The 18,838-nt window shown below is 36.3% G+C and overlaps 1 protein-coding gene across 1 annotated transcript; it reads right to left on the bottom strand.

Annotated features, from left to right (window-relative positions):
- Positions 1-15,107: 15,107 nt before the first annotated feature.
- LOC127118429 (pathogenesis-related genes transcriptional activator PTI6) lies at positions 15,108-16,793 on the bottom strand. The gene has a single exon (XM_051048633.1). The coding sequence runs from the start codon at positions 16,285-16,287 to the stop codon at positions 15,454-15,456; it is 834 nt and encodes a 277-aa protein (XP_050904590.1). The 5' UTR covers positions 16,288-16,793; the 3' UTR covers positions 15,108-15,453.
- Positions 16,794-18,838: the final 2,045 nt, after the last annotated feature.

The raw sequence follows: 18,838 nt of genomic DNA, 5'->3' as shown, positions 1-18,838 counted from the left end.
ACTGTTGAAGAATCTGTTCATGTTTCTTTTGATGAGTCTTATCCGAAAAATGTCGGAAAAGGTATTTCTTATGATGACGCAGGGGTATCTACAGAAGACATACTCAAGGAAGCTGTTGAGGAAACTGATCAATCCAAAACAGCTACCCATGAGAAGGAGGAAGATACTAGTCATGAAGAAAATGAGGAAGAAAAGACAGTTGAAGTGAATGATCTTCCAACAGCTTGGAAATCCTCAAAAGACCATCCCATTGACAATATCTTGGGAGACATTTCAAAGGGAGTAATGACCCGTTCTAAGATAAGTAATTTTTGTTCTCACTTCGCGTTTGTTTCACAAGTAGAACCTAAAAATGCCAAAGAGGCCTTGATTGATGAATTTTGGCTAATGGCCATGCAAGAAGAGCTTAATCAATTTAAAAGAAATGACGTTTGGGAACTTGTCCCTCGTCCGCGAGATCATCATATCATAGGAACTAAGTGGGTTTTTAGAAATAAGCTTGATGAAAACGGAGTGATTACTAGGAACAAGGCACGTTTAGTAGCACAAGGGTATAACCAAGAGGAGGGCATAGACTATGAGGAAACTTATGCTCCAGTTGCTCGCCTTGAAGCTATACGTCTTTTGCTTGCCTATGCGTGTTCTAATGATTTTAAGCTTTACCAAATGGACGTAAAGAGTGCTTTTCTTAATGGTGTCATAAATGAAGAGGTATATGTTTCACAACCTCCTGGTTTTGAAAATGCTGAAAATCCAGATCATGTTTACAAATTAAAACGAGCCTTGTATGGTCTTAAACAAGCCCCTCGGGTTTGGTATGAAAGGCTTAGAAAATTTCTAATTGATCATGGATATTCAAGAGGTAAAGTGGATAATACTCTCTTTATTAAACATAAAGGAAAGCACATTCTTTTAGTTCAAGTTTATGTAGACGATATAATTTTTGGTTCAACTAACATACACTTGGTCGAAGAATTTTCTAAGGTTATGCAGGGTGAATTTGAGATGAGTCTAATGGGGGAGCTGAATTACTTCCTAGGACTGCAAATTAAGCAACTTGATGAGGGTACAGCAGTATGTCAAACAAAATACTGCAGAGAACTACTCAAGCGCTTTGGAATGAATGACTCAAAATCAATTGACACTCCAATGTCTACCAACGGAAATCTAGATAAGGATGAGCATGGTAAGTGTGTAGATGTCAAAAAGTTCAGAGGTATGATCGGATCTCTCTTGTATCTTTCTGCTTCTAGACCTGACATCATGTTTAGTGTTTGTATGTGTGCACGCTATCAATCAAATCCTAAGGAATCACACCTAAAAGTTGTTAAACGCATATTTAGATATCTTCACGGAACACCTAAATATGGGCTTTGGTATTCCAAAGGAAGTGATTGTAGTTTAGTAGGGTACTCCGATTCTGATTTTGCTGGCTGCAAATCAGATAGGAAAAGCACAAGTGGTACATGTCACCTGTTTTCAAATTCCTTGGTAAGTTGGCATAGCAAAAAGCAGGTTTCTGTGGCTCTGTCAACTGCAGAGGCAGAATACGTTGCAGCCGGTAGTTGTTGCGCTCAGATTTTATGGCTGAAGCAGCAACTACAAGATTTTAACATTCAACTCAAACGTATTCCTATAAAATGTGACAACACTAGTGCCATAAACCTTACTAAAAACCCTGTTTTACACTCACGCACTAAACACATAGAGATTAGACATCACTTTCTTCGCGACCATGTTGAAAAAGAAGACGTTGTATTTGAGCATGTTGACTCCAAAAATCAGCTTGCTGATATATTCACTAAACCTTTGGCAACGGAACCTTTCTTCAACATTCGTCGTGAATTAGGGATCTTAGATCTTTCTTATTTGATGTCTTAAGCATGTTGGCTCTTAATTATATTATGCCTCACCTTGGTTGATAAGATTCGTTTTAGATGTCAATTATCCATCACAAGATTACGCCAACAGAGGTAATATCACTCCTTTCTACAATTCTCTTACTGCTAAGTGGTTGTGTATGTTAGAACAAATGTTCTTACTCTCGTTGATATAAATTTGGTTGCATATATTGTTTGCCTATATTGTTTGCACATTACAAAAATCTGACTTATGAATCTTTCTTGGGCATAACCATCATGACATAGTGCATAATGCATATCCATACTGCATCAAAATTCATTAAAATCTGGTTTGGCATCAGTATGCATCGACACAAAACATGTATGCATCGATCCATATATTTTGAATTTCAACTTTTTTTAACAACTGGTTCAGGATGCATCGATGCATCCATCGCATGTATCGATACACAGATCTGTTATAAACAAAAATGAATGATAGGCATCGATCCATGGCCATTTGCATCGACACGTACTGATGCTATTTGAATTAAATGCATTTTTTCTCTCTCATGCATCGACACATCAGCCAACCCTATCACTTCCTATCTCAAGACTTCATATCATCTGTCCTCAAAAAACCCCAAAACCAGTGGCTAACCCTAATCTTCCTCATCTTCACTCTCTCTAAAACCCTAAATCTCACATCACCATGCCTCCACGCACTATTCCAGCCTGAGCAAAAGGAAAAGGAAAAAGAAAGGAAACAGTCGGTACTTCTCAGCAACCACCAGATGTTCCTTCAAATGCCTTAGACTTACTTCATCCTGCTATTGCTGCTGAATTTGAGGAATCCTTCAAGACAAGGTTAGTTATGAAACCCCATGTCTTTGATAAAACAGATGCTATTCACCTGCATCTAAATGAGGTGGTTGAACTCCTACATGCACAAAGACTTGGGTCATTTCTGTCTACAAAGGATGATTACCATGAGGATTTCATCCGGGCCTTTTATGCTGGCTTACAAACTGGTAGAGGCTATATGTTTCGGTGTTCTATAGGTGTCAGAACATACACCTTTGAAGCCTCTGATTGGGAAACGGTGTTTCAAATTCCGCATCTGTCGCTGAATGTCAAGTCCTGGCATGACCTGCATTTTGATACTGAATTTGACATGAAGGACTTTACTCCATCTATCCTAAAGATAGACAGACCGCTGAGTGAGGATGAACACGTCACGTCTGGTATGATTAAGCAAACTCCGCGTATTCTTCACTGGATTATCACACACATTCTGCGTCCAACAAACAGTGGACATTCTCGGTTGGATAGGCCAAGCATACATCTTCTCTACATTCTGCAAAATAAGGTTCTCTTAAATTGGGCAAACTACTTTGTAAAACGTCTATTTTTCGTGCGAGACAGCTCCGAGAATGTGGCTCTAGGTTATGCTTCTCAAATAATGAAAATTCTTAAGTTTTGGAAAGTTGCAATACCTATTGTTCCTCTCCTATCTCCATCTGCTGCTCAAGAGTTTGACTCTTCCACTCTATCGCATATGGGATATCGGTGGGACAAGGACCGTAAATGTTTCTACTTCTTTGAAAGAAAATCCAAAACCAGAATCTACAACTTTGACGTGCCTTCGGAACGAATCCATGTTGCTGAAGATCAGCCTGATGAAGAAATGCAGGATGCGCCTGAAACAGATGTGCCTCCAGCTGAGGCCAATGCCGGTTGGGGTGATTGGGTGCCACGAAGGTGGTCTCCAACCAACTATGTGCCAGAACCTACGGCTCCTCCGTTCTCTGGTGGCACTTCAACCTCAACACCTTCTGCGGATATCACTCATATGCTTCAACAAATGGAACTTGCCAACAAAGAGCGTCATGAAGAGGCACGGTATTGGCATGTACAACAAAATGAGTGGCATCAGGAGCATCGTGACTGGCATGATAAGCATACACGGATGTATCAGAATCAACACTCTTGGCACCAGAACTTGGTTAAGTGGCACCAAGTTTTCTACAATGAAATGTCTGGCTTTATGGACGACTGCCGCGAAAATCCTGGTATTATGGACAGATTTAGAAGCATTGAAGTTCAGGACCGATTTAGGCAATACTCCTTCATGGGCCAAAATCCAGACACAATGCCTCCTCCTCCGCCTCCGCCAAGCTACAGAGATCCTGCCAGAGATGATGAGGAGTCCTGTGGTGGCCACAATCCCAATTAACCCACCATCATTTCATCTCACTGCATTTCATCTCATATTGCTCAAGTTTTATTTTGTTGCACAATATATGGTTTAGCTTATGTAATTCTTAAACTCGTTCGAATCCTTAAATGCTTTTCACTTTCTGTTTATCTCTATTGTTATTGCCCTTATTCGTCATTCTTTGTGAATGATTCTTTACTTTGTGAATGATAGCTTTTTATCAATTTTTTTGCCATGCCCTGCTACAACATGCTACCTTGATAAACCTGTTTCTTCCTCTTTTTGATGTTGACAAAGGGGGAGAGAATGCAGATATGCACAAACTCAGGGGGAGTATCACACATCTTGCCAAGAATTTGCCATCATCAAAAAGGGGGAGTTTGTGAGAAAATTCTTTACTTTGAATTAATTTTGAATGATAGCAAATTGTGTGATCATCATCCAAATGTTGGTTGTGCATTACATTACATGATACATTTGTGTTCTTATTGTGTTTTTATCCCATTCTATTGTTGCATAACTGTACATAAAGACCTACATTGATACATCTCTTAAAATAACACATAAAATCCATTTTGTGTCAGTATGCATCAACACATAAGCCTATGCATCGATCCATACAGCATGTGGTAAATCACAAAACTTTTTTTGTTCAGTATGCATCGATGCATACGAGTCATGTATCGACACATGAAAGGCAAAATGCTCTATGGATCGATCCATACGATCCTTGCATCGATGCATGATCAGTTGAAACAGCCTATGTATCAATGCATACGTATTAGGCATCGATACATGTTAGTGGAAACGTCATATGCATCAATACATACGAATTATGCATCGATCCATGCTTAATTCAATTCACCAAAAACTCACTTATCTTACAGTATGCATCGATGCATACTCTCATGTATCAATGCATAAGTCTGTTTTGTGCTCTAACAGTTTCTGTTTTTCAGCATATATAAGAGATGTTGTGACAGCAGTGAAAAACACGAATTCTTAGAGGGAAAAATAATTGTACACAAGATCAAAGCAGTGTAGCAGCAGTTGTTTGAGAGCAGATAGAAACCTGAAAGAGACTTTATCTTCTTCATCTTCTCAATCACTTTTCTTCAAGAACATCAACACATAATCATTCTTGTTCTTTGGATTAAAGGATCAACGAGATAACGTTCAGTGGTACGATCAAGGATCTAGCTGAGGGTTTTCAGTGGAACGATCGAGGATCTAGCTGAGTTGAAGATTGAAGGGGGTTTCGAGGAAAAACCTATTGGTTTGTCCTTTAAGAACTGGAGTGTTCTTGCGGGTTTGTTAGTCACGTTTGCAGAACAGATTCAGCCGCAGCGTTGCGTTTGGAGATCGGGGGATTTCGCAAGCAGGTCGTGGAACCGGTGAATTGTTTGCAATTTCGTGCAGGAAATTCTTGATTGTGCTCAGATCAAGTGGAGGTTTCATACAAGAAGAAGTTCTTGGAATTTAGAATTCTGTCTTTGTATCATAACCTTGTATCAACGAATTCGGCAATAATTGATAATCAAAGTTCTCAATTTCATTTGAAATTGAGAGGGAGACGTACCCACACGCGAGGACAACGTGGGGAACTTCCTTACCAAATCTCTGCGTATTGTATTCTTACCTTACTCCTCTTTACGTTTCAAACAGTTTTTGCAATTTCAGTTAGTGTGTTGTGATTGTGCCTTTTGCAAGACAGCAGTGGCAAGAAAACTTCTTTAACTAAACTTCATTGCTGTTTATCATTGATCACATACACACCAACTGTTTGACAAAATTGTTAGCTAGGTTTTATTCATTGGAAATAGACTTTAATGATAAGTGCATTCAATTAGCTAAAATTCTGGTGTTGATAGTTTCTGTCATTCTTATTCAAATCCAGCATTAAACTCGTGTGTCCGGTTTTCTAGTAGCGGTTCAGAATAGACGGAAGTCGATTCGGGACTGAAATTTTCCGCCAACTTTGAAAACTCTGAGAAAACTTTAAATCCGTTTAATTTTAAAGAGGTTATCTATTCACCCCCCCTCTCGATCACTAGCCACACCGTCTAACAGTACACACTGCAATGCAAGATTGTTTCATCATGAATCACGTGACACGTGTTGTACTGGTGGAAAGGTATCATTTTCACGAGTTAATGCTCCTATAGAATTGCAACAATCATTTTTGGATGGTTCAGATGAAGGAAAACATTTTAGACAACATATTAAAGGTTATAACCATGTGCTCTCATTCACTTCAACTAGTGTTCAGGTTGATGAGAATATTATTGCATCTAGTCGTGGTATATACACATTTCTTGTTCAAGGTGCTTTTTACCATAACATAGGAGGTTTCTATCCAAATGAGGGTGTCAGACCACGTTTCTTACAACTATACATCTACGACACCGATAATGAACTACATAATAGAATGTAGGAAAATCCACAGCTGCACCAAAATGTAGTTCACAAATTATAGAAAATGTTCCATCAGTTTAATCCTTTTGTAATTAGGTTCAACCAACTGTCACTACTTCCAAATATCAGTAAATATAACCTCATACTTAAGGAGCACCCAAGTAATCACCATCAATATAATCTTTCAACTGCAGAATAAGTTGCGACAATTATTGTTGGATGTGATGCAGATTCTATGGAATATGGAAGGGATATTAATGTTATTCGTCATAATGGAAGTCTCAAGAAAGTTCAAGAGACAAAGGGATATTATGATCCTTTGCAATACCCTATATTATTTCCATTTAGGACACATGGTTGGGACGTCAACACAACAAATTGTAATGGAAGAAGAATGTCATGTCGAGCATATTACAGTTACATGCTTCAGGTAAATTTAGATTAACTTTAGTAGATAGTATACTTGGCTAAACATTGTTTAAAAGAATTTACATTTAATACCAACATTTTTTTCAATCAATTATAGATTCTCTCAAATGATCAATCAATGTTGTTAAATGTGGATCGACTATTGCAATAATATGTTGTAGACAATTATGTCAAAATTGAATCAAGGAGGTTAAGGTGGATTAAAGAGCACCAAAGTGATGTACGTGTTGAATTGTACCAAGGTTTATAGGATGCTTTGCATGTTGGTGAAACTAATGCAAGTACAAATTCATATAGCATAAATATACAATTTTAGATTAATAATTAGTTGTACTTCTAATGCTAATCATTCATGTATTCTAATACTAATGCATTTCATGAATCATCATAGAAAACATTGGAAAAAGAACAATATTGCCATCATCATTTATTGGCGGTTGTCGAGACATTACACATCGTTATGAAGATGGAATGCATATTGTTCTTAATGGAGGTAAACCAGATATTTTTCTAACAATGACATGCAATCCTTCACTTTTGCCTTTTCAAACACCACAAGATCGTCCAGATTTGCTAACAAGAATATTTCGTTCGAAATTCAAGCAATTGATTGCAGGCCTACCTAGTGCTGTCAAAACGGACTACCCGACCTTAAATGGATAGGCCCTGACGGGCCTTGGATTTTATAGAGCGAGGGCAAAAAACTGTATTGTAATATGGATTCAAAAATTACTATTTGAGTCTGATGCTTTACGGGCTTCAGACTATTTTTTTAATATTAATTTTTAGACAAAAATATAAATAAAACCTCATAATAATTATTATAAATACAATTAAAATTTTATATTATTTTAAGTATAATACATTTTTAAGTACTATATATATTATTTTTTATATATATTATTTTTTATAAATACTATAATATGTTAATACACATCTAAATTGTTTAAAATAATAATCAAGTATTTAATATAAGATAACCAATAAAATAGAATAGAATATGAGTAAATTATGAACTAAAACATAAACAATTAAATATTAATTTAAATATAATAATATATAAAATTTAAAAGAGAAATATTGAATAGAATAGAGATAAAATATGGTAAGGTGAGAAAAATTAATGTGTTGTTTTGAAGTGAGATAACAGGAATATATTTTTTAAGGATTAATAGTTAAGTGGGTCAAGCGGATTAGCCCTAATGGATAGCATCCATTTTAGGACCGGACTAAAAAGATCTTGAAAAATATGGACTTTAATTTTAAGGCTCAAGACATACCAATGATAATGTTTTAAGAGTAATGTGTGTTTATTATAAGGTTTCAGTAGTTACATTTTCTCCCCTCTTGAACGTAGTTTTGACAGATATATGACTAAGAACTTTCACATGCTCACCTAAAAATCTCACCAACAAGCCTTTCAAAGATTTGAGGAGTTCATGGTCTAATTGTTGTCTTTTAAACACTTCCTAATATCACTACGCCAAATAAGGGAAAAGAGGGCGCTTTTTTTGGCCTATAACAGCGCTTTAAAGCGCCCTCTAATCTGGCGCTGGTATAGGTAAAGACAGCGCTTTTTTTCCTGGTGAAAGTGCTGTCTAAAGTGGCTCTTTAAGCCCTTTAAGGGCCACTTTAGAGGGCGCTTTCTAAAGAAAGCGCCCTCTAAAGTGGAAACATTTAAGGGTTTAGAGGGCGCTTTTACTGGAAAGCGCCCTCTAAAGTGGAAACTTTTAAGGGTTTAGAGGGCGCTTTTACTGGAAAGCGCCCTCTAAAGTGAAAATTTAAAGGGTTCAGAGGGCGCTTATTTTGGAAAGCGCCCTCTAAAGTGGGTGGTTATTTAATTTATTTATTTTTAAAAAGCGCTATATTTTTTTATTTATTTTAGACAACCTGTATATTGAAGCAGTACACCTAAAACTGTATAATTTGAAGCCCTTTTTCACACATTGCATTCAACAAGCCTTATATACAACAATCCATACATATACAACAATCCACTGATATATAATCGTTTAACTTCTAAAGATTCTAAATATACAACCAATTCATAACTTAAAAAGAAATAAAACTAAGTAGCAAAAGCATCTCTGAGATGTATGTTTTTTTTGCTAGCAGCAGTCTTCTTAGCAACAACCTCTTTTTGTTCAATATCAATAGCATGAACCTAAAATATCATAAAATTAGTTAGGTGATGTATAAGATCAAGAATTAACATTTTCTATGCATAAATATCATATAATTGTGTTTATACCTTCTTTTTTTTTATGCAACTGACTCGATTTGCTGCGTAATCCCCTTATATTTTTGGTCCCTTATCTTTTGAAGATAGAATTGATATTTGTTTAGATGGACATGTTCCATTGTCGTAGAGGGATACTTTCAAATATCCAGCATCATCATCTACGCGAATGAGGCTTGACGACAATGGAACATCTCCATCTAAACAAATATCAATTGATACTTTCAAGTATCCCTTGCCCCTTGCACGAATGATTGACTTCATAATAGCCATTTTACCTGTAATAAAGAAAACAATTAAAATCAGATGACAAATGTAAAAACAATTAAAATCATAAAATTCATTTTACCTGTAATAAAGAAAACAATTAAAATCATTTGACCTGTACCTTTTTCACTAAGTTCTCTTTCTTTTCTTAGTTGGAATATGTTCTACATGTCTCTTAACAACACGGACGGTTGGATTGATCCAAATACCCTCATTATGATCATTTCTAATATATGAATCATTTGATATAATATTCTCATCTTGATCATTTCTGGTAAACGATTCAATCTCAACATCAATATCACCTTGATCTCCAGTGTTTTCATCAATTACTTTGTTGGAAAAAAGAACTATAGACCATTTCGTACTTTTCGGATCATTGACATAGAACACTTGTCTAGCTTGAGAGGCTAGAATAAAAGACTCATCTTTGTATCCCACCCTATTAAGATCCACTTGCAAAAATCTTGACTTATCCATTCGAATGCCGTTATTATTTTCAACCCACTTGCAACCAAATATAGGAATCTGAAACTTCTCATAATCAAACACCCAAATGCGCTCGATAACACCAAAATACGACAGATTTGCAAATTTGGGGTTTAAGTCCTTCACACTTGATATGTGCATTGCTTCAGCTACCACGGTGACACCACTATTCTGCATAGTACTTTTATCATCTTGTTCTTTGATATAAAATGTGTATCCATTAATCGCGTATGCACTATAAGAAAAAACATGGAAACTTGGACCATATGCTAAGCATCTCAACCTTTCTGTTATTGAAGCGGGATCTGAATAATACTTTGAATAAATATGATCCTTAAACCAAGGTATAAAACATCGATTGTGCTCTCGTACTATCCAATTTTCATTTCTATTGGGATTTAAACCTCGGAGAACATCCTTGTGAATTTCAACATACGGCTCAACCTCATTCTCATTGTGCAGAACATACAAATGCACTTGATCCCGTTCGACCCTTGATACTGCCACGATTTTATTTCCAATTAGATTTTTTCCTTCTTTCTTTTCGACAAGCTGAGACTTGGGGAGTTCGATTGACTGAACATTAGACAAATATTCAGTACAAAACTCAATCGCTTCTTCAACAATGTATCTTTCAACCATACAACCTTCTAGTCGACTTCGGTTCTTCACGTACCCTTTTAATATTTTCATATAACGTTCAACAGGGTACATCCATCTCATATAAGCTGGTCCACACAATTGTGTCTCTTTCACAAGATGAACAACTAGATGTACCATTATGTCAAAAAATGATGGAGGAAAAAACATTTCAAGCTCACACAAAGTAATAACGATTTCTTTTTGCAACATTGGTAAGATCGCAGGATTGATCACCTTACTGCAAATTGACTTGAAGAAAGAACACAACTTAGTTATAGAGCTTCTTACTTTTTCTGGAAGAATAGAACGTATACCTATTGGGAGAAAATGTTCCATTATAACATGGCAATCATGGGTCTTTAAACTCTTTAACTTGAGGTCTTTCATAGACACAAGTCTTCTAATATCTGAAGAGTACCCTTCTGGAACTTTAACTTCACTTAGAAACTTACACAATGTTTTTTCTCCTTTCTAGATAGAGTATAAGCAGCAGGCGGTAGATATGTTCGTTTTCCTTTCTTCAAGGGTCCTAATTCAGTTCTTATTCCCATCGCTATCAAGTCCTTTCTTGCCTTAAGGCCATCCTTAGACTTTCCTTGTATATTGAGTAATGTGCCAATAACACTTTCAAATACATTTTTTTCAATATGCATAACATCAAGAAAATGTCTCACATACAAGGACTTCCAATACGGCAATTCAAAAAAAACTGACCTCTTCTTCCACCCACTTTTGACAGGTGTGTGGGCAAAAGGCTTGCCAAACTGAGTATCCAAATCTTTCACCTTTTCAAAAATTTGATCACCCGTCAATATAGGTGGAGCTCTGCCTTGTTTTGTCTCTCCATTGAACGCCTTTCTCCATCCACGGTAGTGATGATTTGAATTTAAGAATCTCCGATGACCGAGAAAGACATTCTTCTGACCAAACTCCAAGCGCTTCCAATCTGTTTTATCTTCACAAATAGGACACGCACATTGACCTTTTATGCTATACCCTGATAGATTTCCGTATGCTGGAAAATCATTAATTGTGCCAAACAACATCGCCCTCAAGTTGAAACTTTCTTTCCTATATCCATCAGAAACCTCCACACCGGTCTCCCACAAAATCTTTAAATCTTCGATTAAGGGCTTCAAGTACACGTCTATGTCATTCCCTGGTTGTTTAGGTCCAGAAATCAACATAGACAACATCATGTACTTACGCTTCATACATAGCCATGGAGGTAGGTTATAAATCATAATAATCACAGGCCATGTACTGTGTGAGATACTCTGGATACCGTGTGGGTTCATTCCATCAGTAGATAATGCCAAGCGAAGGTTTCTTGATTCTTCTCCAAATTCAGGATAATCATTATCAATTTTCAACCACTGTGGTGAATCTGTCGGATGTCGATACTTTCCATCTATAATTCTTTCATCTGCATGCCAGGTCAAGTGTCTTGAATCGGTTTCACTACGAAACATGCGTCTAAATCTCGGAATAACAGGAAAATACCACAAGACTTTTGCTGGAGACAACTTGTTCTTATATCGCGAGACACCGCATTTAGGACACTCATTTAACGATGCATACTCATTTCGGAACAAAACGCAATCGTTTGGACATGCATGTATCTTATCATAGCTCATGCCAATAGAGCACAACATCTTTTTGGTCTCATATGTTCGATTGGGAAGAACATTATCCTCAGGAAGCATATCTTTCAAAAGGGCTAATAACTCTGTGAAACTTTTATCCGACCATCCATTGCCCGCCTTTAAGTTGTACAACTTTAATACCGCAGACAATCTTGTGAATTTAGTGCAATCATCATACAAAGGTTTCTCTGTATCACTTACCAACCTCTCAAACATTTCGGGACAATCCTTAAGATCTCCTTCAAGTGCTTCTGCAATCTCTTCAACTCGATCACAATCGTATGTATCTGCGCCACTATAGTTTGAGGCATAGGTCGTACTATCCCCCGGTTCAACATTCTCGTTACTTTTCTCACCATGCAAATTCCAACATGTATAACTTCGATCAATTCCATGCCTCATTAGATGCGATGTCAACTGAACTGCGTCAACCCGTTTCCCATAACAACAACCCAAGCAAGGACATATCATTCTACTGGGGTCTTCGGCGTGCGCAACGGCAAACTTAACGAATTCTGATACCCCATTCTCGTACTCTCTCGACAATCGATTGGAAGACATCCATGTATTATCCATTACTAATTAGAATAAACAAAAAACAATTTCAGAAGAGAAACCAATTTCAGAAGATACTCTGTGCAGGGCATTCATGTCTCCATTTACTCTATCAAATAACATCCATACCTAAACTTCTTAAGTTACTAGCTACGCTATGTACTGGTTGGCTGTTAATGAAGAATTCAAACACATTCGGACCTAGGTTTCTAATGATACTGGTGTTGACACAAAATCAGATGTTCATAGGTCGTATAACCCTAACTACTGGGTAATGTAGTCCCATTGCATGCGCTATCATGGTCACTAAAAACCAACCGTCAATTTCCTAATAAACCCAAACTATTTAAATGACTATGAATATTGAAACTTTACAGGTCGAAACAAACGTAGCATAGACAACAATAACATAAAACTGAAATGGGGCAAAGCTAAAACAAAACAATAGTGCAAGAAATAGGGCAAAGCTAAAACGAAACAAACGTACCTTTGATTGGTAGAAGGAGGAAACGTCGTAGATCTAACAGAGGTGGAAGGAGAACGCCTTAGAACCCTAACGTGAAAAAGAACGAAAATAACAGAGAGTGAAATAACAAAACGCGCAGTATGTTATAATTTTAATGTTTACTAAAGGGGACCTTAGAGGGCGCTTGTGGAAAAAAAACGCCCTCTAAAGGGGGCCTAAGAGGGCGCTTATGGAAGCGCTCTCTAAGGCTTTCCAGAAGCGCTTTATAAGCTGGAAATGCACATGGACTTATAACAGCGTTTTATTAAAAGCGCCCTCTAAGGGTAACCTTAGAGGGCGCTTTCTAAAAAGCGCCATGTATTGTTGTCCTTCTATCTCGTCCTTATTTTTTCGCTTCACCTTAGAGGGCGCTTTATTACAAAAGTGCCCTCTAAAGTGCGCTGTCTATTGCTCCTTATTTTTTCGCTTCACTTTAGAGAGCGCTTTTGTAATAAAGTGTCATCTAAGGTGCGCTGTCTATTCCAGTTTTTGGCGTAGTGTATAGAGCATTGGTTGAGTTCCTGTGATTGATGAGAACTATTTTAATATTCCAATCAAATATTTTCACGTTAATAGCCATAGGTCATCCTCGTGAGCTTAGATTCATGTCGTATCTCTATGTGAAAAGTCAATCTCAAACAAAGATGTTACCTTCAATTTAAATAATGATTCAGAAATATGCATACAAGCATATCTCTTTCAAGAAGAATTGAATTCTCCTCCTCTTATAAAATATCTAATGATAGTATTGAGTGTGTATCGAATCAATCCGTCATTTTTTGGACCTTTATCTTTCCTTGGTTAAGGACTTCTCGATTGACTTCTCTTAAGCTAGGGTGCCCTTTCTCACGCGTTATGAGAAATTTCCAGAACATAATATATCTCATTAAATGGTCATCCAAAATTAGACGTTCAATCTCTCTTTTCGAGTATTAGAGATGTGAAATTATCTATGTAAGAATATTAAATGTATAATAAACCAATAAAAAACAACCTTTATAATCAATTTCTTTAGTGTAGTGTTTAACATGAAATGTGAAAATTTTAATATTTTAAAAATCAAATCAAATCAGCCGATTGAACCCATCCCATTGTTTGAGAACTGAAGTTGAATCTGCTCGGGTCAACCTTTTAAAAGCTTTAGTGGATCAAAATATGAGTAAATAACTATGAAATTTATCTCTATATTATTAATTTATTATATTTAAACAGTTGAATTAATTAAATTTTAAATTAAAAATTTCATCGATCTTCATTCCAATTTTTAAAATATTAAAATATGTTAATAATAATGATTCATCCAATTCATATATATTATTAATAATAATAATAATAATGTATACTTAAATATAAATATTAAAAATTAACAAATACTATAAAACAAATAATTTAATAACTATAAAAAGTTTATATTAATTTTAATATTGACACCAATATTTCCTTCAATAACTATTAAAATTTTAATTACTTTTTGATTTTTATATATAAGATAAGATGACCATTTCTTTTGCATTTATATTTTCTGTAAATTTATGCTTCTCAAACAGAATTTTAGGTTATTTTGTTTGGCCAGACAAATGATGCCGTACAATCGAAGTATCCATAGAATCCCACTAACAAGAATATTTTATTAGGTTGCCAACACCAAAAAAAAATGTTGTAATAATAAAAGCATAGAGCTACCATTAATTTTATTTTTAATCCTTCAATGAGTCATCCAACAATTTCATTTGCGCATGCAATTAAAGAATAAATAAAAAATACAACAAACATAAAATCTTTAAAAAAAAGCAGAAAACTTTAAATAACAAAAATAGAAGAAAAAAAAGTTAGAAATACAATAATTGAAGCCATCAGAGTATAGGAATATAAAGACAAAATTTCTTAATATATAGCTTTCTTACAATAAAATAATATTTCTCATGTAACACCAAAATTTCTTAATATATATACTATATATATATTGAATTATATACTTATCAACTCTAATACCAGAAATTACACTAATACTTACTCTGATTTTTTTTACTCACAACTTCACTCATGCTTTTTACTTTACTAATCACAAATTAACTTCACACTAGCAAGCAGGACAAAACCACAAACTCTAACGAGGGCATTTTCGGGATTACACAACCAGCAGGAAAAAGTATAATTACCAAACAGTCCCTGTTCTCTTTTCAATTGAGAAATAAACCCGGAGATTTTTAGTAAGGCCACGTCATAAACTCGTCGAGATCAAACTCTTCAAACGCCTCTTCTTTTTCCAACTTTTGATGACACGTCAGCGTACCGTTAACTTCCGGCAAACTTAACGGCGCGTCAATGTGGAACCCAAAAGCGTCCACGTCTCCGTAACGGAGACTGTCGAACGGCGTCGAGTCACAGTTATAAGTTAAAACAGACGTCGGCGAAGCCAGAGCGTCGTAGTAACCAGCTCCGCCGTCATTTCCGCCATTCACCGGCGGTGGTACTTCAGTTTCCAGTTCCGCCTTCGCCTGTAAAATAGGAAAGTTGGTAACGGCGTCAGGACCTCTAAGCATCACAGCAACTCTGTCGTACTCGGCGGCGGCTTCTTCGGCGGAGTTAAATGTTCCAAGCCAGAGACGTTTTCGTTGGGCAGGGTCTCGGATCTCAGCTGCCCACTTTCCCCACGGCCGTTGTCTCACTCCACGGAACTTGTTGCGGTGGCGCGTGGCGGAGGAGGTTGGTGTTTTCTTAGGTCTATTGTACTTTTTGTGGTTTTTCTCGGAGCATGCGAGAGAAGAAGATGATGAAGGAGAAGAAAATGAGAAAGAAGAATCCAATACGGGATGGTGCATGTTAATTTCAAGGACTTCTCTTTTTGGTTTTCTTTGTGTTGTTCTTAGGCTGTTGTTTCTCTCTCTCCCTTCATCGCCGGAGGAATCAGAATCTGTGGCATCATGGTCAGTGATTATGATTCGAAGAAGCTTTCTTTTGGGTTTTCTCTTTGTTTTGATTGATGGGTTATCCCCAAAAATTGAACTTGGAGTTTCAATTTTCAGCTTCTGAAAAGACATGGTAGAGAGAAAAAGAGAAAACAGAGGTTTTTCTTTAAGGTTTATGTTTGAGGGTTTTGTGAGTGTTAAGGTAAATTGAGTGAAGTGAGAGAGTGAACAGAAAGAACGAAGGAGCGTGCATGAAGGAGTGAAAGAGGAAGAAAGTTGGTATAAGCTTAAGCTTAAAAGTGAGGATTTTAGAGGGGGTGTAGATAGCAATATTTTGGGTTGGGAGGTGTGGATAGAAATATTTAGGGGAAGGTGGTGCTTAGAAATGGAGTGGATCTAGTGGGGAAGGAGATATTGTGAAGGAATTAAGAGGTTTGGGGATTTTGTAGTTGTTAAATGAAGCAAAAGAAATGAAAACTTTTGCTTTTGGTGTGAAGATATATATTCCTAAGAGAGAGAGAGAGAGACTTTGGATACGATTAAATCTCAGGGTAATATTTCACACGGGGTGAGCGTGAGTGAGAGAAGGGGATTTGGTGAGAGAGAGAGAGGAATGTAAGAGAAGAAAACGAGATAAAAGAGTGAAGAGTAAAGGATATTTATAGTGCACGGGATTTGTCCCTATTGTGTGATTCATTTGTTAAAATAAATGTTTTGTTAGGAGAGAATGGAAAATAAATGTGAGTGGAGGGAAGGGTAGTGACCTGTCACTCATGAGTGTGTATGTGTCGTTGTCGGGAGGGTAGGGAAATTTTAGGTTGTGGGTTTGTAGCTGCTCCTCGTGACGTGTCTTAACCCATGTTTTCCCCGTCAGCTTCGTTCAACTAGAATCCCACTCTTTTGTGTGTGAACACTCACTCCCATTTTATCTCATTCGCCCCTCTTTTACTTGACTGTCCAAAATTCATTAACTATATCATCATTTTCTTTGAAATGTTCCTTAGAATAGTGTAAACTACAAATGTCTTTATAGGAGTAAAAATAAGTAGTTGTATTTATTAATGATTTGTTTAAAAGTTTGAAGGGAAAGGTGTATTTTAAAAAATATGGGTTAAGTGAAAAAAATTTGAAGAATTTAGGTGAAAATTTTTAAAGGGATATTTTTTTAATAAGAGACTTCAAAACTTATCTATTCGGTATTTAATTCGACTTAAGGATTTTAGAATTTTATCATTCATACATGAAAGATGTTGTCACCCTGAAATCATCTTATGGTTGGTCCATCTAGATAACAAGGTCTTATCTCAATAAACTTATGATCATAATGGATATCCCTAAAAAATTTAGGTCTTTTATTCCTTCTCTTTGTTGCGCTTCTCTATCTCTACTACCTGTCAAACTTCCATATTTCTATTCTCATCGCCTATTCCAATGTTTTTACCTTCTTTAGTAGGTTTAACATCACATTTGTTGAATGCTCCATTTTTTTATCATGGTAGCCAACTGAAGGACCAAACCCACTGAAATTCAAACTTTCTTGGGCAGGTTGTTGCTGGTATTGTGAAAAGCTAGCACTGTAGAACACTACATCTCCTTACCGATGGGAAGTTCGTCGACCTCAATTGAATACTTACAATATATGTCACTCTTCATTTGGATCATCAAGATAACTCGAACTACAAGAGGGATGTCAGTTACGAAAGGTGTATTCCCTCAAATATGTGTCAATCTTGGATGCACTCCACATCGAATTTTGGCACCTTTGTGTCAGTTTCATTAGTGAGGAAACTCTTGTTAGACTAATAAGGACGAAAGTCAACCACATTTTCATTCATTACTGCATCAATGCACACTATTTCAATATATGGTTTGATGATGACAGTCCATCATTGCATATATTTAGTCGAAGAATCGGAGCAAAATAAGTGAAAGTCAATCAAACTTGAGGAAGAATGACCAAAGAATGAAGGAAAATAGGTAAGAATGCAAGCTTAGTGAAAATTTGAGTGAAAAAGGAGCAAAAAAAGAGTGAAGCTTCAGAAATAATCACATTCACCATCGTGCACACGATAGGGCATTAAAAATTGCATCGCGCGATGCAGGGTATGGTGCGCACGATTATCACTTTTCTGGGTTTTTTATTAAATGTTCTAATCTATTCTGACGCCTTTAAAAGAGTGCTTTCAACACTTTCACAAGGGTTACAATTTTGGGAGATTGAGGCACGAATTAGATATCACAAGTGGTGATTTTTTGATCATTTGAAGTCATTAGAGGCCATCTCTTCAAGAAACTTCTTATATTATAATTGTTTATCAATTGTAGTATTTTTAATTACACTATGAGTAGCTAAATACTTCTAGGTTAGATTGTGTTATGATGAACTTGTTTCTCAATTGTTGGATTCTATGTTGATTTGACCATTGTATGAACCTATTGATCTACAATTTTATTCAATTGCTTCTTGTTCGTAATACTTTTTATGTGAGATACTCTTTTAATCTGATTTTTGGCACATAGGGAATACAGACCATTAGTCTATGTGTTGGACCTAGGGCAATTGTTATACTTACACTGGTTGAATAGGGATAAGAGACCTCGAGTAGTGGCATAGAGAATTAACGTTATATACATCACCTAACCCTGCTTACGCTGATGGACTAGGAATAGGAAGCTTCTGGTA

This window comes from Lathyrus oleraceus, chromosome 2, assembly GCF_024323335.1.
Source record: "Lathyrus oleraceus cultivar Zhongwan6 chromosome 2, CAAS_Psat_ZW6_1.0, whole genome shotgun sequence".
Classification (NCBI taxonomy): Eukaryota; Viridiplantae; Streptophyta; class Magnoliopsida; order Fabales; family Fabaceae; genus Lathyrus; species Lathyrus oleraceus.
Note: the sequence above shows the minus strand (reverse complement) of the source record. Positions and strands in the feature narration are given on the sequence as shown.